Raw genomic sequence first — 18,495 nt, forward strand, 5'->3', positions numbered from 1 at the left:
TTCGACATCAAAGTGAACCCAACGTAATATACATGGTTTCCTCCTTAGCACAATTTCTGTGTCATTCTTATGCCTCGTTCACACGGATGCGCATTAAATTTTACTTCGCATCAAATTTGATGCGAAGTAAAATAATGCGCATTAAATTAAGAGGCCGTCCACGGAGATATCAGGCAGTAGCTATAATACGGCTGGCACATGCAATTCCCCAAAATTTTATTCATACCCAATAAAAGTTAAGGTCATACGCCAATTTTATCGTATGTAAAGTGAATTTCACAAAAAACATTGTTAGATGCCAAAACTTAGATGCCTATTTCATAAATTCGAGGACACTATATAATCTATAGAAAATAATCATTTTGTAAAGTTAAATAATACCCAATACAATAAAATTTGTCCAGAAAGTATAAACAATATTTGAAGGAAATTCCTTAATAATTAAGATGAAACAATAAAATTGCTGGGAAACAATGCTGTTGTTGAGCATTTACTGACAGAAGTAGCCAAAAGGCCAGTAAATTGAGTTACCTCCCTTGGCGTAAAAAATGTAAAATGATCCGAAACTTGCATAAATTGTAATTTTCGAAGAAAACAGTATTTATTTAGAACATTTTTCACTTATCTCGATTTTTTTTATCAAGTGTAAACGTGGAATTAATTTTTTTTTTAATTTGATGGTGAAAAATAAATATTCAGCCCGGACCTTATCAAAGTTTCGTGGGTAAACAGATATGGCTGATAAGTAATAGAAACGTGAAGTTTTTCTAGGAGTGGTCCTTATTTTAGGGACTTGTCAATCCTTAATAATTGTTCAAAAGACATAAGTGGATATTCAAGATATTTTAAAGTTGGAACTGCGTGTAATATTCAACCGAGATTGACCCCCTGCTGTACAGATCGGGGTACTTCGAATTCGACGTAAAAGTTTAACTGTTTAAACTATCGTGCACGGTGCAGATGCTTACTAGTATGCCGAGGTCATTGCGATTCTTTTGGGATTTACTGGAGGCAACCACCACCAAATGTTGTTATCTACTACACAAAGGAAATTGTAAAGCAGACAGAGCAGTAAACTTCAATGTTTCAAGGGAAATATTTGTTCCCGTTGGAAGTGGTAAGTATAAATGTTGAATCTTCTCTGTTATTTTTTTTTGAAAACTGTCTTTGATTGCTAGACAATTTTGATGCAAGTTCTCATGATGTGTCAATGCAAACAATTCATTTGATGAAATGATTCTTTTTAAAATAATAATGATTAAAATGATAAATCCCCACAGTAAAAAAAACCATTAAATCAATCTGGGGGGGGGGGTGTGTGTTAATATAGGGATTTTTAAAATCTGTACTACAACACAATGTTTATCCACAAATCATTGAATTAAGAAACAATAGAATCACACAAAAACAAGATGAAAGTGGTGAAAAGTGTTTATTGTCCTGCAAGCTATGTACATATCAGCATGCATGCATAAAAAATAATATATATTAAAATTATATCTGATTATTTTTGACTGATTTTTTTTTTACTGGCAATATCTGTCTGGAACTTGCTCATGTTAGTAATAAGGCTCTCATATTTTTATTCCTTATTATTTTGGCACACTGATTTTGACTACGGATAACTCCATTTACCTGATCAGGATATGGGGCTCACGGCGGGTGTGACCGGTCAACAGGGGATGCTTACTCCTCCTAGGCACCTGATCCCACCTCTGGTGTGTCCAGGGGTCCCTGTTTGCCCAACTATCTATTTTGTATTGCTTGTAGGAGTTATGAGATTGATCACTGTTCGTTATCTTCACCTTGCATAATAAGACATTTCTTTTGATATCAATTTTTTTTTTTTTTACTTTTGTGCTTGGCCTACTTTTAACAAAATATAACCTACAGTAGGCAATTCTCCTGAACTATATATAAGGTAGTCTAGCCTTTTATGTTTAGTATTTAGATATCTTGTGGCAAGAACTTTCATTTGATACCATGCTGTTTGATATTGTGACCTTGGTTTTGAAGTTTAACCCAGATTTTATTATATTGATATTTTACATAAAGATATACAAAATATGTATATTCTTTATTACCAGACTTTTAATTTAGTACCTGACCTTAGTCTTTAAAATAACATGATTTTCAAAAACTTTAAATTGGTATATAGTTTCTCAGCCACTTTGGATTAGGCTTTGATATATATTTCACATATTATAGATTACTAATGAAAAGAGCTTTACTTTTGAACTTCTGACTTTGACCATGTTGACCTACTTTTGAAAAACATTCATTATTACCAGATCTGTTATATCTTGAGGGATAAGGTATTGGGTTATTTTGTTTCACATGAAATGCCTAATGACCAGAATTTATTTTATATCATGACCTTTGACCTTGTGACTATATCAAACATATGATCTTGACTTTCTTAGTGCATTGCTTACAGTGCTATTTAAACATGTTCATCATTTTATTTCCATTAATTTACACAACTGTTGTTATTTAGATCTCAGCTGAGTCCAAGATAGGAAGAGGCTTTGGAGAGAACACAGAATTACTACAGACAAAAGACTTGTGAAGTTATAAGGGGAATTGCAGAACTCATAGCTCCACTTCAATCTAGATATGTTGACAGTTATTTCACAGAAACACTTTGCAGCTGACAAAGATAATCAAATGATGACCACTACTTTAACTCTATGGTTGCAGCATATTTCAATTTTTGAAGTGACAAATTTTATTCCTGTTTGTGAACCAATATTCAAAAGAAACACTGCTATGGCATTAGACATAAATTAGAAGAGAGTGGTGGGGTGGCAAAATAAGATTCCATACTGTGAAATGTATCAATTGTTAATATACATGTATCAATATAAATTCAGTGCCAATTTTCATAATTTCTAGGGGAAAAGTTTGTTTGTAACAGAAATATGCACTAGCTCTTACTTTGCAAACCATGCTACTAAGTACCAGGCATTAAGACATGATTTGTTTATTGTCATTTGTTAAACAGAGACAGAGACAGTGATTTGAAAGGGGGGGGGGGGTCCAGAAAAATGATCTAAAATCTGCATTAGGTCATATCCGATGAATTGATAAAGTAAATATGTTTATTATTGATTGCTAGTTACATATAACCTTTTATGCATCAGCTGAAGATACTTTATGAACATTTTCTGTCACTGGGTAAATTTCAACAAACATTTTGTGTATCTGGAAGTGGTCAATATATATTTCAGCATCAGAGTAAACATGCATTAAAGCAAGTCTGCCAATCTGATGTAGGCAGAAAATGGAATATGGCATGTTATTTCATGAATGCAAAGGGAAATGCTTTACAAGAGAGTCAAAAAATTTCTGGTTAATGATAAATAACTATCTAGATGTCCCAGAGAAAAGGAGAGGGTGTTTTCTACCCCTCCCCCCCCCCACCCCCTCGGGATCTGCCAATGTCAAGTTTGTAATGTGAGTGAATGAATTTAGATTCTTAATTTATTAAAATTTGATTTACTGATAATTTTAACTTCATATATGTGTGTTAATTAATTGACTATTATCTCAAATCCTGTGTCAGAAATGACCTCTAAAAATCAACATTGTAAAATTTTATACAATGAATTACATAAGCATTTTTTTTTTGCCTTTATTATATAGAATGTATACAAAGACATGAAATTTATTTCTGAATGTTCATATGTTCTAGTAATTTTTCATGAATTTTAATCATTTAATCATTGATTTGTTATATCTACTTCATATTTATTTCTATTTATGTAGTTCAACAATCATCATTTAAGTAGTTGACCTTTTTGCACTTATTGAAAATTTTTAGATTTCAGTTCAACTTTTCACCATCAAACCTCGCTTTTCCCACTGAATTTATTTTTGTAACTTGAAATACACCTCTTCAAGTTTCTGGTTATACATAATCTATTTCTTTTGAGACATTGTATTGGGTTTTGTGAGATCTTATATTTTGATCATTATTTTGTAAAATATATTGGTGTGAAATATGTGCAATTTTAACAATTAATAAATTCATTCATTGGATGAATATACACACAAAAACCCTCTTAGTTATTGCATATAGTGTATATCTAACATATAAAATATTGCTTTTCTCTATTTTTTAGTTATATGACATTTTAGAGCTGTTCAAACATAGCACTTTTTTCCAATATTTCGTGACCTTTTTGAACCGAAAATTATCTCAAAGTTGTTTTTCCATGTTGAACCCAAACTAAACATGATAGAAACTTTTTATTTGGCAAATTTCATATTGGGGTCAGTAGGAACCTGTGCACAAAGTTTCATGAAAATCTGAGAGATAGCATGTGCCGACCTCTGCCTGATATCATAATGGACACCCTCTTAATTCGAATAAAATAGCGTTCACACGGCGGTAATATTTAATGCGAAGTAAACTAATGCGCATCAAATTCATATGCATATCTATTAAAGGGTGCGCGAAATAAATTAAAGAATAGAGTATGTTATTGAAAATTATTTTTATAGATATTTTAATGAATATTGTGTAGGTACAGAATTCTTTGTTCAAAACGCTATATACATGTAGTATATACTATATGTTTACAATTTACATGCTGATCTACACATAAGGAGTTTTGTCGTGTTTATTTATATGTCCCCAAGAAATTACTTGTTATATTTCCTCTGACGACCAGCATTCACTCTAGACAATATATTGTTTCTTCATGGACCCAATTTAAAAACTTCGGAAAGTCTTTTTCACCATTCCGCTGACTACTGTTATGACGTAATTTTTAATTACTAATACGTATTATAAGTCTACTATGACGTCATATGGTATAAAAATTAACAATGAGCGGCATATTTGTTTTTAAAAATGTAAAAAAAAAGAAATCATATCACTATTTTAAAACATTGTTGTCGTATTTAAAAACAATTCCTTCCACATGTATTACTCAGTATGCCTATGCAGAGCACAAATTTACTTCTGACATTATCTAATGACATGCTGTTTGTACATGTTTTTAGTGATTATTATCATTTTGCTTAGTTTTTCGTACAAAACTAACATTAATATATATAGCTGACCATGGGTATGATGCATGTGACCCAAATTGGCCATTACGCATACGTCTACATTTAATTCGAATTAGCTTCGCTTAGCGTTCACACGGAGCTAATGCGAAGTAAATTTAATTCGCATTAAATCGCGACGTCAATTTTAATTCGAAGTAAACTAATGCGCATTAAAATCTCCGTGTGAACGAGGCATTAAATACATAGCTATGTTGCAAAACATCCTCTTCCAAGGAGCACTCAATGTCATCAGAAGTGTCCTCAACATACTCGGTTTCCAGCAAATTATGATTAATCTGGGCTTCATTTCCAGTTTTTTTCACTTTATATTTAACAGAAAATTTTGAGACAAAATCTGCAAAGCACACATTTTCAATATCTTTTGGTCTTTGTCGATAAAGTCCAACAATGTTGTTCGACTCAATATCAGTTCTATTTTCTTTCATTTCTTCTAAAACATGTCTTGGTTTCAACATAACAACTCTGTCTTCAGGGGGGTGGGTATCAATGAACATAAATGATCTTGAAGTCCTTCGCAAAGGCATCTGTAATACAAGGTAGGCAGCCTCTTTAGGACCTACTTCCACATGAGTCAAAAACTGGTTTCCAATTCGTCTTACTTGCTGACGTATTTCAGAATCGGAGGGCCTAGCTTCTTCACATGCTTGATGTAGTAAATTAGACATCCTTCTCTGTCCTTTGGAAACATAAGAGACTATATAAGCAGCACAGGCATAAGGATCTAAAATGAACTGCATGTCCATGTTGGCTAACCAACTTTTAAGCAGTGTGCAATTATAGGCATTGACTCTACTCTCATTGGGATTTCTCTTGAGGAAAATCTTCTTCTGCTTTATAGAAGACCTAACTGCTAGTATGTAAGTCTCTAAATTCATGTCAAGTTTGTTAAAAAAAACTGTCAAATGTAAAGTTCGAATCTCTGTTTTCTTTGGAATCGAGAAATGTGCACACCCTTTGATAATCTTTCTGGGCTGCTGGTACTTGATCTTCATTTTCAAGTGGACATAAAACTGTTGTGTACGGCATTGGAGGAATTGGAAAATTAAATCGACAAATAGGTTTATTTCTTTTCATGCAAGTTCTAGCGTGCCTGTGAATTTGATAATTAATGAGAAATGACTCAACTTGCTCTTTCCTGCATGTCAAATATTTGTCAACAAATTCAGAAATTTCTCCATATGTATTTGACTTTGCTGATGGTGCATTTTTAATCCAAAGAAGCATATGAACATGTGGTGAACCCCTCTGTTGAAACTCTATTCTATAAAAGAAATCTACAATTTCTCCTACAGGGTGTGTTTTATGACACAAGATTTCATGGTAAAACCTTTGAAACCTGTAGTCAAAATAGTGTGCACATGTAACAGGATCAGCTTTGATAAGTTTGCATTTTTCTTCCCATGACATCTTCAAAACATCTTCCTCTGTATATTCAACCTTATTGATCAACTTCCCAAACGTTATAAGTAAAGGGGTCCACTTTGTCTCAGCTGCTGAAAAAGAGCAAAACCAAGTAGGAAGACCCAGTTGTCTAATCATACCAAATATGTCTTTCTTTGCCTTCTCCCAGTAAGGTGGAGAACCTCGGAGATTACGCAAGACGTGGTATCCCTCCATCGTCGCAAACCACGGTTTTGAGTCCACTCACGCTCCCTCATACCCGTGGTTGTCTGATGCTATTTTTGCTCGTTTCTCATTAGTTATGCATGACGGGGGTAACCAATCAAATCACGTCCGAGTAAACTTTACTCGGAGAGCCCGACCAATCACGTAACACCTTTCAAAATGATATTCGGAAAACAATCAAGTATGGAAGCGCCATTATTGACGAAAGTCGGAGAAGTTTTTGAAGTGGAAAAGCTAAGTGCTCAACAAGAAAAGGCAATTAGTAGTCTTTTAGATAATCGGGATGTGTTCCTCTCCCTGAGAACTGGTGGTGGAAAATCACTCTGTTACATGGCATTTCCTTTGTTTTACGAGCGTATGTACCAACCACAACTTGCACACGTACTTATTGTTAGTCCCCTCCTTGCTATTATGAAGGAACAGACTGAATTTTTGAAATCAAAAGGATTTACAGCAACCTACATTGGTAAAGATGCGAACGAGGACGATGGGATCCTTGCTGGTGAATACCAATTTCTCTTCACTTCACCAGAAGCTGTTTTACAGAATGACAAATGGCGGAATATGTTGTCATCATCCAAGTCCTTCCGATTATTTGTTGTTGATGAAGCCCATACTGTTGTTCATTGGTAGGTAAACCGTATATTTACTTATTTACAGAAAATAAATTTCAATATTGTGACGTAAATTATACGTGTAGATGTGTTGTTATATCCCGTTTTTTGTTCAATGCACTCCATATGAGAAAGAGTATAGGGAATATACCAAAATAGATTATACTATTTTGTTACTTACAGTTGAAAGAAATTTCCCATATTCACTACAACGAACTTGAGATTAATGTTATTCACATCTGCATTTTGTTAAATTAGGGTCGTATGCAAAATGCCATTTTCACAGTATTGGTGATAATTCATACTTGCTAATGTTATAATGCATTCTACATCAATATATATGATTAAACCCATAACAAATATGACCAAATATTGACCAAATGGTACCTTTAACAAATCCAATGATATATAAAAGTCCCATGTTCTATTAAAAAAAAAATATTCAAGATATATAATTGAAAAAAGGGATATTTTGTGTGTTATGCTGTTGCAGCTCAAAAATGGCTTTATTTTCAAGTTTTTGTTCAAAGAGATTTATAGAAGAGGCTTTTGGTAATAGAAACCAGATCAGTGAGAAATTATTCCACTTTTACGTGCAATTTACTGTATGTAAATCAAAAAAATATTAGCGAAATAATGTTTAAATAAGTGAAAATGCCTGTACGTCTTGCAATTTTATAAAATTCCAATGTTTAAACTTACAAGAAAAAAAAACTACATGTTAATTCATTATTTCAACTTTTGTTTTGCATTGAAAATTGAGTTGAATACTAAATGAAACATTATAAAAAAGTTTGAGTGGATTATTCAAAGCCCAAAAAAATTACGCATTTTTCTCTAACTGGCATAAAAATGTCCCAAACATTCTGTAGTGTCCGCAACCTGTGCATATTTTGGAATGCCTGATGACTTAAACTTCTATACTCTTACTGGTAAGAGGCAATACAGTTACTAATGTGTCTACCAAAGAAACAGACTTTAGCTCAGTATTGCTAAGTTTTCTGACAGATATATTGTGTTTTGTAGTGTCAACAACCCTGTAGAGCCCGAAACAGCTTTTTGATTTCATAGATTTTTTCAAGAAAATGTATTATGATTTATCTTTATGATAACTATAACTATTCAAGTATTTACTTTAAACATGTAATGGATTAAAATATTGTGAAAATATATGTTCAAACTCGGAATTTACACCCATAACATCTAGTGTATACATATTCAAATACTTTAGTATATTTGTAGTGTCCGCAACAATATAAAATTTGAGAGAAAACAAATAAGAGTTATCAGTATTCTTTAATTTATGAAATTTAATCTATAAAATCATTCCTTAGAACATGTTTAATAGAATGAACATCTGTGACACCATCAATATTTTTTGAAACTGCATAACAATATATAATGAGGGAAAATTAATGGTCAATGTTATATGGTAATTCCCATTTAAAATAAAACCCATTCTACAACTTTTGATGTCTAATTTTCCAGAGTTGATCCTATGACACATGAATTAGTCGAGAAAGAAACATTTATCAACATTGATTTTAAAATAAATGACAATATATTAGATATGTAATGTATGATGACCTGTAGTGTCCGCAACAAAAATATCTATGTATTTTCAAAATTTATGAAGAATGAAATGAAGACATACTGAATATTATGATAGATTAATTTGAATTTAGGAATATTCAATGTCATTTTCACATGATAATCATATAGGTCTTATGAGTATTTGTAAACGTAAATAAACCTAAAAGATTGGAGACAAATTGGGCAAAAATATTAGTATGACATTGTTATGAAAACATCACCAACCCACCCCCTCAAATGTTTATTCAACAGTTAAAATGAAGACTGATGAAACAATACTTAATATACTTACAGAAATTTTTACATCTTCCCCAATTCAACAGTCATTTGTACATTATTTATTTAAAATAAATAACACAGACAATAATGACCAAATATTTTCAATCGACCAGTATTAACCAGTAATGACCGGTTTTAACCAGTATTGACCACCAGTACGGTCAATACTCATATTGACCACTTTTTTGCCAACCCTGTCAGAAATTACTTTAATTTCGATCAGATCAGTCATCATGACTCATCACTGACAGGTGAACTAATAAGGCCCGTGGGCATCTTGGTTATTGAACAAATTAAAGGGAATGGGAAACAAATTCTAACAACTTACTAGTCCCAGGTCTCATTGCCCTTTATTGAAATAGTTAATTTCAACATACCATGGGTAGGGGTGGGTCCATAATAATCGGCTTGTGTGGCTCTTTTCTTATTTAATTATATTTCACCCCAGTTACCCCCCCCTCCCCATGTGAAACACAATTGTTCTCATTATTTGTAATTCTGTCAACAATTTACATGCAAATTTCTCTTTCATTTTCAATTCATTTCTAATTTCACTTTTGTTCACAGGGGAGAAAGTACAATGCATATCCAGGCTTTCAGGGAATGGTTTTCACGGACCGGGGAGATAAGATCATTGATCAGTTGTCCTGCCCTAGTGATCACAGCCACTGCTAGTAAGGAAGCAAGAAAATTAATTAGGAAACGACTTGCTCTAAACAACTGTGTAGACATTATTGACAGTCCAGATAGGGAAAACATAAAATTATTTCTGGAAAAGATTAAAAACACTGTGCCTATTGAAGTGACATTTGGTTGGTTACTAAAGGACTTGTCTCTTGAGAAAAAGGACTGTACCAGAACACTTGTATTTTGTTCAAGTATAAAAACTTGTGCAGACATATATACTGCATTTCTGATGGTGTTGGACAAGTCTGTTATGGAATATGTCAATATGTTTCATTCTTGTACATCTGAAACAGTGAAGGAAAAAATTAGACAGGACATGAATGATGAGAATGGGACAATACGAGTCTTAATTGCTACAAGTGCAGCAGGTATGGGGGTGAATTATAAAGGCATCAACAATGTTGTACATTATGGTCCACCTAAAGATATGGACAGTTTCGTTCAACAGCTTGGGCGTGCTGGTCGTGATGGTTGTCAAGCTTTGCATCTGCTTATTTACAACAGCAGACACACACACAAACTTGATTCTGACATGAAAAATTACATTGAGAATAAAGATAAATGCCGTAGACTTCAAATGTTACAGTCATACGATTCTCTTCCAAATGGAAAAGGTATCAAGCATCTGTGTTGTGATATTTGCTCACAGAAATGTGATTGTGAAGACAAGTGTTGTTTACAGTTTCAGCACCCATTTCATTTATACAAAACTGATGATGATTCAAGTGATGAAAGTTTTTGTATGTCAGATGACACAGATTTTGAGTTTGATGATGAGGATGATGATACATTTGATATAATGTAGAAATGAATTTCATTTTTGAAAAAGCAATGCTTCCTACTGACATGCTTCTTTAAACATTATACCACTTCATGAATGCCAGTTTGACATGTTTGAAGCATTGCAGTTCATACCCTCATGTAATTTCAAAAATGAAATTTATTTTTTATGTATTGTAATTAAATTTCTGTCAAAATTCTCAGTCATTGAAATAGACATACCAGGTAATTATTATTTATCAAGATTTGTATGTGCAATGTTCACAACTTCAATACAATCTAGAGGAAATGGCTGTCATTGTAATTTGTATATATCCAAGATAAAAGCATTTCATTTCATGTAGCTACTTGTGTCAAGTTTTTTTTTTTTGGTTAAGGTTTTGGTATCAAGGGACTGAGACATTTGCTTGAAGTTGGGAATTTAACAGAATCATACCAACAAAAAAAAAGAGAATAGCTTCAATTTCAAAAAAAGTTACAAAGTTGTAAAATCCATCTGGATTTATAATAATATGTCTCATGAAATTGACTAAGTTCTTTTAACAAAAAAATATGCCTCTTGAAAAGTCTAAGTCTCTGAATTCCCTATTTAGAATGAACAAAGTTACAAAATCCACCTGGAGTTTGAAAAATACGCCTTGGGTTAAGGAGACGTATTTTTGTCAAAATACGTGTACGTCTCAAATTTAACCGTATTTTCAAAACTACGTAAAACTCTTGTACGCCTGGATTTCTTTGATTTCCAGGTGTAGTACGTCTAAAAATTTCATACGGGTATTTATTAAAAAGTGCATCTTGCATTGTTGTTATTGGAAATGTTTATTTTTATATATAAGAATGAGGAAAATCAAATTTAGATAAATATTTATGGCATTGAATTCTATGGGGGTGGGTATTATTATGTAATGTAAAAAAAATTTCTCAGATTTTGAAGTTGCTCCCATGCAATTAGATACTGTGTTATTTTTAACCAAACATTCAACATTGTTGTTTCACACACATACACACCCGTTATAAAAGTCAACACATGTACATAAATTAAGGTAGATCGATCTTCATGAGATGTCATCGATCATAGGTTTTTGAAAAAATATTTTATCAAATGAAACTTTGCGCATGATGGAGATATTTCTTTCAGAGAAATTTAATTGAACGGATAAAAAAAAATTGGTAAATTCTTGTTATGGATTTTTTTTTTCATTTTCAACCATCACACAAAGTTGGAACTACCTTAACAGAAATAAATAAAATGTGAAATTGCTTTCAAGATTTCAGTTTCATTCAGCATGTTCAGTATGTTTGAATGATTGCACAAATTGAATCATACACTTTCTCTATGAAAACATGAAATAAAATTAATCATTTACCACACATATCTGTAGAAAATTCTATTTTTCTAATTTTTACAAAGGGCAGATAACTTTGAAGTCTGAAGTGCATAAAGACTAGCTTCTAATCATTTACCAGACATGAAAATATATTCTACTTCAATTTCATCATTATTTAACAATAGATATTATTTTCAATTGATTTAAATCCTTCAAAATTGCTGATTATCCCTTCGTTTTACATTGAATACATTAAAACACTAATTCTAATATCTTTTACATACTGGTATATTTCTGAAAGAGCAAACCTAATTATATACATAGGTAATAAAACTGGCATTCTTAAACAGTTGAGTTTAAGGCAGAGTCAAACTTTATTACTCCAAAGATTTTTTGTGAAAATGGCCATTGATACCGATAATTGTAACAAGCTTAAATACTTTCTCATATTTAACAGAAAACTGCCAAGTGAGAAAGAGACCTACAATGAATATTAACCATCTGGTGCTGTACCACTGAACTACATGTATCTGGTCTGGTAGTTGAATTGGTACATCCACCCTAAAAAAAATTCTAGTCTCAAAGATACTGTATATCAAACAAGATGCTATCATTATCTTACTGATTTCACAAAAAAATTCCGACTCCCATAATTATGTATTCAATGACAAATCTGATAAATCAGGCCTTCCTCTGTGAAATAAAGTGTAAAGTTCATGAAATTCTTTTCAAAGAAACAACTTCATTGACATAAAATGATACCTATAGGGCACCTGTCATTAGGCGAGGCCTAACAAAGACCTACTACGATTACATAGACTACATTTTCACTGTCCATGTTCTAGTGTAGTAATTTGGAAGCAATTCTCTTCTGAAACTGCATCCACTGTTGCATAGCCTTTGGATCAAGTTTGGAAAGCGGTTCTTTGACTTGACTGAGCGATGGCCAATCTGTGACAACACGATGTCCATCTTTTAGCACACACTCTGCAATTCGGCTGATGTCCCTGGATTTGTCAATCTCTGGTCTCTTCCTTCCAGCCTTCACTGTATTATTTACTTGCATAAGTTTTTGCTTCATCGTATCAATTACTTGCGTAGACATTGTCACCACTTTGGCTGAATTAAATGACTTATTAGCTCCCTGTGTATTGAGCTGAGTTTTTATCTTTTTGATCTGGAGTTCCACACAATTATCATTAGGTACATTTTGGTCAACTCCTCCCATCAAATTCTGACAAATGTTCCACTTGTACTCGAAACTATCTCTTGGGCTAAGAATGGCAGCTATGTATGCAATATACCTCCATAACCATAATTTATATTTGGTATGCCCAAGCGCACCTGCGTAGAGCCATTCAAATTTTGCATTACGAAAGCAACGTTCACCATCCCCCATTCGATATGCATCACAAGTGTCATGAAGCAATAGGACCATCCTCATGAAACTAGAAACAACACTGTCAGAGCTTTTTGGTGGTACGCACTCATGAAACTGCCACCGATGCTTCTTCTTGAGATGATTCCTAAAGTGACCCTCAGTTAGATAGTGTTTATCACATAGTGCACACTTAAACCCATTCACGTCTTTCATTTCACCAACTTTTTGACAGTCTATATCTAAATGCTTAACATTGTCACGCAGCACTTCTATGTAGCTTGTATCCTTGATTCCTAAACTATCCATCACAATTTCAGCTTGATCATATAGCCAGTCCTTCTTTTGATTTTCATTCATGAGGGAAAATAGTGGGAGGTTTGGTGGTTTGTCGTCTAAATCATTCATGTTGTGTAAACTCATAAATGCTGCAACCACATATCCACTCATTACATCCATGATGTATGTCATGTGTGACCTAAACAATGCAGTGATTCATATTTTTAAAAGAGCATTTGGGATAATCCATGATATGTACATACAACAAGAAATTTTTCATTACTGATACATGTCTGCATATTATTAAAGTTTTAAATGCGAATATAATATAGAGGGGAAATCTTTTAAAATGGTTAAGGTGACTCAGGTGAGCAATGCAGCCCATGGACCTTTTGGATTATTCATTGTAGAAAGGGGGCCACTTTAATACAATAAATGTGGAATGTCATTCTTTTTCAAACACTAAAACTTCAATGAAGACAATTTACTATTACCTTAAGTCTTTGGTCACTTGTTCAGCTCCTGATACATTTCTTCTGTTGATTAGGTTACGAAGCTGATAAAGACTGCCACCATCACCACTGCTTTCCTCTTTGTAAAACTCTTGATATATGCCCTGAAGTAAATAATTCAGAAATAACTAAAACACATTTAATTTCCTATAGTATTGTACTATCTATTGATAAATAATATGTTATAATTCAGGGGATTGCAACCAATATTTTGATTCATTACGTCCACAACATTACTTTGGTAAAGAAAAAACAGTTGAATTATTTCCTGTCAGTTATTGGTACTCTGTAATGTTTGTCAAATTGGATTGACCTACCGTAGAATGAAGTAAACCAAAAACAGTAAATTCCAATGGTGAAACGTCACCTAACATAATAAAAAAGGAAACAGTTAACAACATACATCATAAGACATGCACAGTATGACAAACTGGAAATGAATTCACATGACACGAATTTGCAATATGTCAGAAAGCTTACATATAAATTTCAATTTCTCTAGTCCAGTGGCTCTTGAAAATATTTTTTAATGACCCCACCCTAATTTTGCATTATCTCCCCCTTTTACAGGGGCATGGCCATTCATTTAAACAAATCTGAATCCCCTTCAACCAAGAATGATTTGTACCAATTTTGATTGCAATTGGTCCAGTGGTTCTGCATAGAAGAAGTCGATAATGTGATAAGTTTACAGACAGAGAGACAGACAGCGGGTGATCAGAAAAGCTCACTTGTTAGATTTCTCCACTTTTAACATTAAGGTATTCAATGTATAATGACCATATTTCATATCTAATAAATGGATGGTGGAATTTTTGTAATCATTGTATCATTTTGAAGGGTTCATCAAATAAAAATAATCCACCATAGGAATTTTCAAAATTTTGTTTACTGCTTGATTTATTTCACCTAGAATTTAACATTGAAGTATATGGGGAAAGCATGTTTTATTACAATATTTTAAAAAGAAATTATATTTTCACACAAATCTCTTGGTAGAAAGTTACAAACACTTTCTCTTAGTGAAAATATGAAATGAAATTAATCATTGACCACACACATTTTAAGAAAATTAGAGTTTTCTTATTTTTACAAAGGACAGACAACTCTTCCAAAAAGTCTTAAGTGCAAAAAGGTCAGCTTCTAATCATTTACCAGACATGTGAATTTCATCTGCTTCACTTTCATCATTATTGAACAATAAATATTTATATTGATCTAAATCCTTCAAAATTGTTCATTATCCTTTCATTATACATGGAATACCTTAAGAACAAGTCCAGCATTTCTATCAACTTGATGAATACAAAGTTTGGAAAATTATTTTAGAAAAATAGTGATGCATGTGATTTTTTATGAAATTTTTTTTAGGATGATAAAAACTGCTCAAGAAAGTAATTTGTAATTGTATTACCAAATCTACTTAAAATCAGATCTTCTCCAGTGTAACGGTAAGAGAAGATCTGATTTTAATTAGATTGTGTATTATCACATGCATAACTTTATAAACTGGAAAAGGAAGTAAAACTCACAAATTAAAGTAATTACAATACTACCATCAGAAAATTCATCTGCCTGTGTAATCCTTCAGGTCTATGTATTACACCAAGTAACTTTTCATCGCAGGTCTCATTGTTTCTCATGGCTTGTTGTGCACTCAAAGCTCGTTCATTGGTCAAAACATCACCACCCAGCACTACCTTTTCAATGTTTTCATTGATGTGTGGCACTGCTAAAGAATGCACTCTTTGCAGTATACGAATCATTCCATCAGAGGAATTTTCACTTTCATCAATTAAATCACAGTTAATGAACACAGACTTCTGGGAAGTTTTTTCAATATATGGGTGCTGGATGTTATTTGGAAGGAGTCTCTCGAATTGCCTCAGCTCCTCGATATACTTTGTTAATATTTTTGCCACATGGAATTGTGTATTTTTCTGATATTCTTCGATTTCATCTTCAGATGGAACAAACTCACAACTGTCAATCGTTTCTACATCAGCTAAGGATTCATCTGTTGGAAGATCCTTGTCAGTTATTCTTTTCTGAGTAGCAAGCAGAAGAAACCAATGCCATGATTTTCTTTGTCTATCTAAAGTCATATTAGCTGGACTAACAAGTATATCAATATTGTCACCTAAGATTTCAATGGGTGGAGATGGATTTTCCTTAGTTTTCCGAATTTTCTCTTTCAAAAAAGACACCACTTTTCCTTGATTTCCTGAGGAGTAAATGATCCCTGGGTTGGAGTTTTGATTTGCACTAGCATTAAACTGCACAGTGACTGGTTCCTGAGTCACACCTCTCATCTGTGAATGGTAATTCATTGAAAAAGTCACTTCACTGTCTGCACTGGTATTGGATGTTGATCTTTTAGAACAATCCCAAAGCTCACGAGTTGTTAAAGTATCTAACTGCACCCCACATCCATTTGACAACACTCTAGGGGTCCTGGGCATGTCAAATTTTTCAAACAAAACTGGCTGAGTTTTAGGTTTGAACAATACATTCATTTCACTCATTTGATCTTCATACTCCCTAATGAGTTTGGTTGCAGTCATGGCATCTCGCCTCTCAGAAACATACTTGCCAACTGTTTCTTGAACAATCTCTTCTTGTTGTCTTACAATGTCTCTCTTCTTTCTGTGTAAAGCACTTGGAGACACAGATATCCCCAGGTCATGTAACACTGATATTGCCTGAAATAATTAAAATTAAGGATGAGTCGTTTTCAATTTTGTTTCAGCAAGAGGCCCACAGGCCTTAGTGGTCACCTGAGTATTTGTTCCAAGGACTGTGAAATGTACCAAAAAAAATTCCTGATCTGAATATCCAAGCTAAATTCTAAATAATTAAGATTCAGCAGTTTGTTGTCATGTAGAAACAATCATAATAGCCTTTAATTATTTAATGAGTATTACACATTCTAATTAGCATACAGGTCAGCTTATATTGATGTGTTTATATGACTTAATTCAATTCCTATCTTGCATAGGTTTTTACATTTTTGAATTGACATCACAATGATTAATATACTAGTATAAAACTTTTCACAACACATGTTAAGATTGAATAAAATTTATAACTTAATTTGTAAAATACATTTTTCATAAAAATATTAAAGAAAAAATCATACCTCTTTGGTGGCACCACATTGATCCAATATCAGTCCAATAGTGTACTGCAGTCTTGATAGGGTGTTGTTTCTGCTGTACAACAAAACTGAAAACCCAGTGCAGAGGCTTATCAGTTTATGCCCTTCAATTTCACTCTCTTTAACATCCTTTGATATAACACTTTTTAACAATGATGCAGTAATAGGAGCTCGCTGGTTGAAATATTGCAGGAGACTTTTCCAGTCTTTAATTTCGGTGTTGTAATGCAGCTGATTATCTTCTTTTCTGCAAATTTCGCTGATTTCCTTGCGTATCTCCTTACAAATGACTTGAACTACAATTTTCTTGTACTGGTCTGTCTTCATCAAGTGATGTACAAAAGTTTTACTTTTGTTGAACATAGCTCTGCATATTGCTTGTTTGATGGGATCATGAACAACTGAAGACCTATATTTGCTTCCATACTTTACTGTGATCTAAAATTATGCAAAATGTCTTTGTTATTTACAGACCTTGGTCAATATATTTGCATGGTAATGGCAGACACAAACATCAGCCTGAAAATTTAATTTTTTGTTTTGTTGTTAGCACTTAATTCTCTTAGTTTAATGAAAATAATCATGTGCATATATCTAGGGATGGGCAAAATGGATCTGAGTGATGCTTTCTTAAAGAAACAAGAGGCCCATGGGCCACATTGCTCACCTGAGTCACCTTGGCCCATATCTGAAGACTTTCAATATATATTTGCATGTAAAACCTTAGTCCCTATTATGGTCCAAACTACCCTTTGCAAACTTGAATCTACACTATGTCAGAAAGCTTTCATGTAAATTTCTTTGGCCCAATGGTTCTTGAGAAGAAGATTTTTAAAGCTTTTTCCTATATTTGTATGTAAAACTTTGACACCCCCCCCCCCCCACTTGTGGCCCCATCCTACCCCCGGGGGCCATGATTTGAACAAACTTGAATCTGTGATGATGGAGATAATCGAATAGAAGCACCCGTGGGTAACCGACGATGGGTATCCCTCATTCAGTCGAATAATTAAATCAGCCGTGCATGAATCCAATATCTGGGCAACCGTAAATTTCTTTCCCTTTAATTTGCACTTTCTGACAGCTAATGAGACTTTGTTTTGGATTTGCTTAATTTGCAGTTTTTTTCATTTTGAAAAAGATATTTGAAACACAGGTAGCACATCTCCGATCCACATTTCTC

General features: G+C 33.2%; 2 protein-coding genes across 2 annotated transcripts; one reads left to right on the top strand and one right to left on the bottom strand.

The window, feature by feature from the left end:
• The first annotated feature begins 6,768 nt into the window (after positions 1-6,768).
• On the top strand, positions 6,769-10,998 carry LOC125654250 (ATP-dependent DNA helicase RecQ-like). The gene is made up of 2 exons (XM_056166488.1): positions 6,769-7,334; positions 9,759-10,998. Exons 1-2 carry the CDS (start codon positions 6,865-6,867, stop codon positions 10,681-10,683), a joined length of 1,395 nt encoding a protein of 464 aa, XP_056022463.1. The 5' UTR covers positions 6,769-6,864; the 3' UTR covers positions 10,684-10,998.
• Positions 10,999-13,703: 2,705 nt separating this feature from the next.
• LOC125673117 (uncharacterized) lies at positions 13,704-18,173 on the bottom strand. The gene is made up of 5 exons (XM_056166487.1): positions 17,295-18,173; positions 15,712-16,857; positions 14,473-14,522; positions 14,138-14,259; positions 13,704-13,842 (listed from the first exon to the last, which is right to left on the bottom strand). Exons 1-4 carry the CDS (start codon positions 17,673-17,675, stop codon positions 14,187-14,189), a joined length of 1,650 nt encoding a protein of 549 aa, XP_056022462.1. The 5' UTR covers positions 17,676-18,173; the 3' UTR covers positions 13,704-13,842; positions 14,138-14,186.
• Between the last annotated feature and the right edge of the window lie 322 nt (positions 18,174-18,495).

This window comes from Ostrea edulis, chromosome 5 (assembly GCF_947568905.1).
Source record: "Ostrea edulis chromosome 5, xbOstEdul1.1, whole genome shotgun sequence".
In the NCBI taxonomy this organism is placed as follows: Eukaryota; Metazoa; Mollusca; class Bivalvia; order Ostreida; family Ostreidae; genus Ostrea; species Ostrea edulis.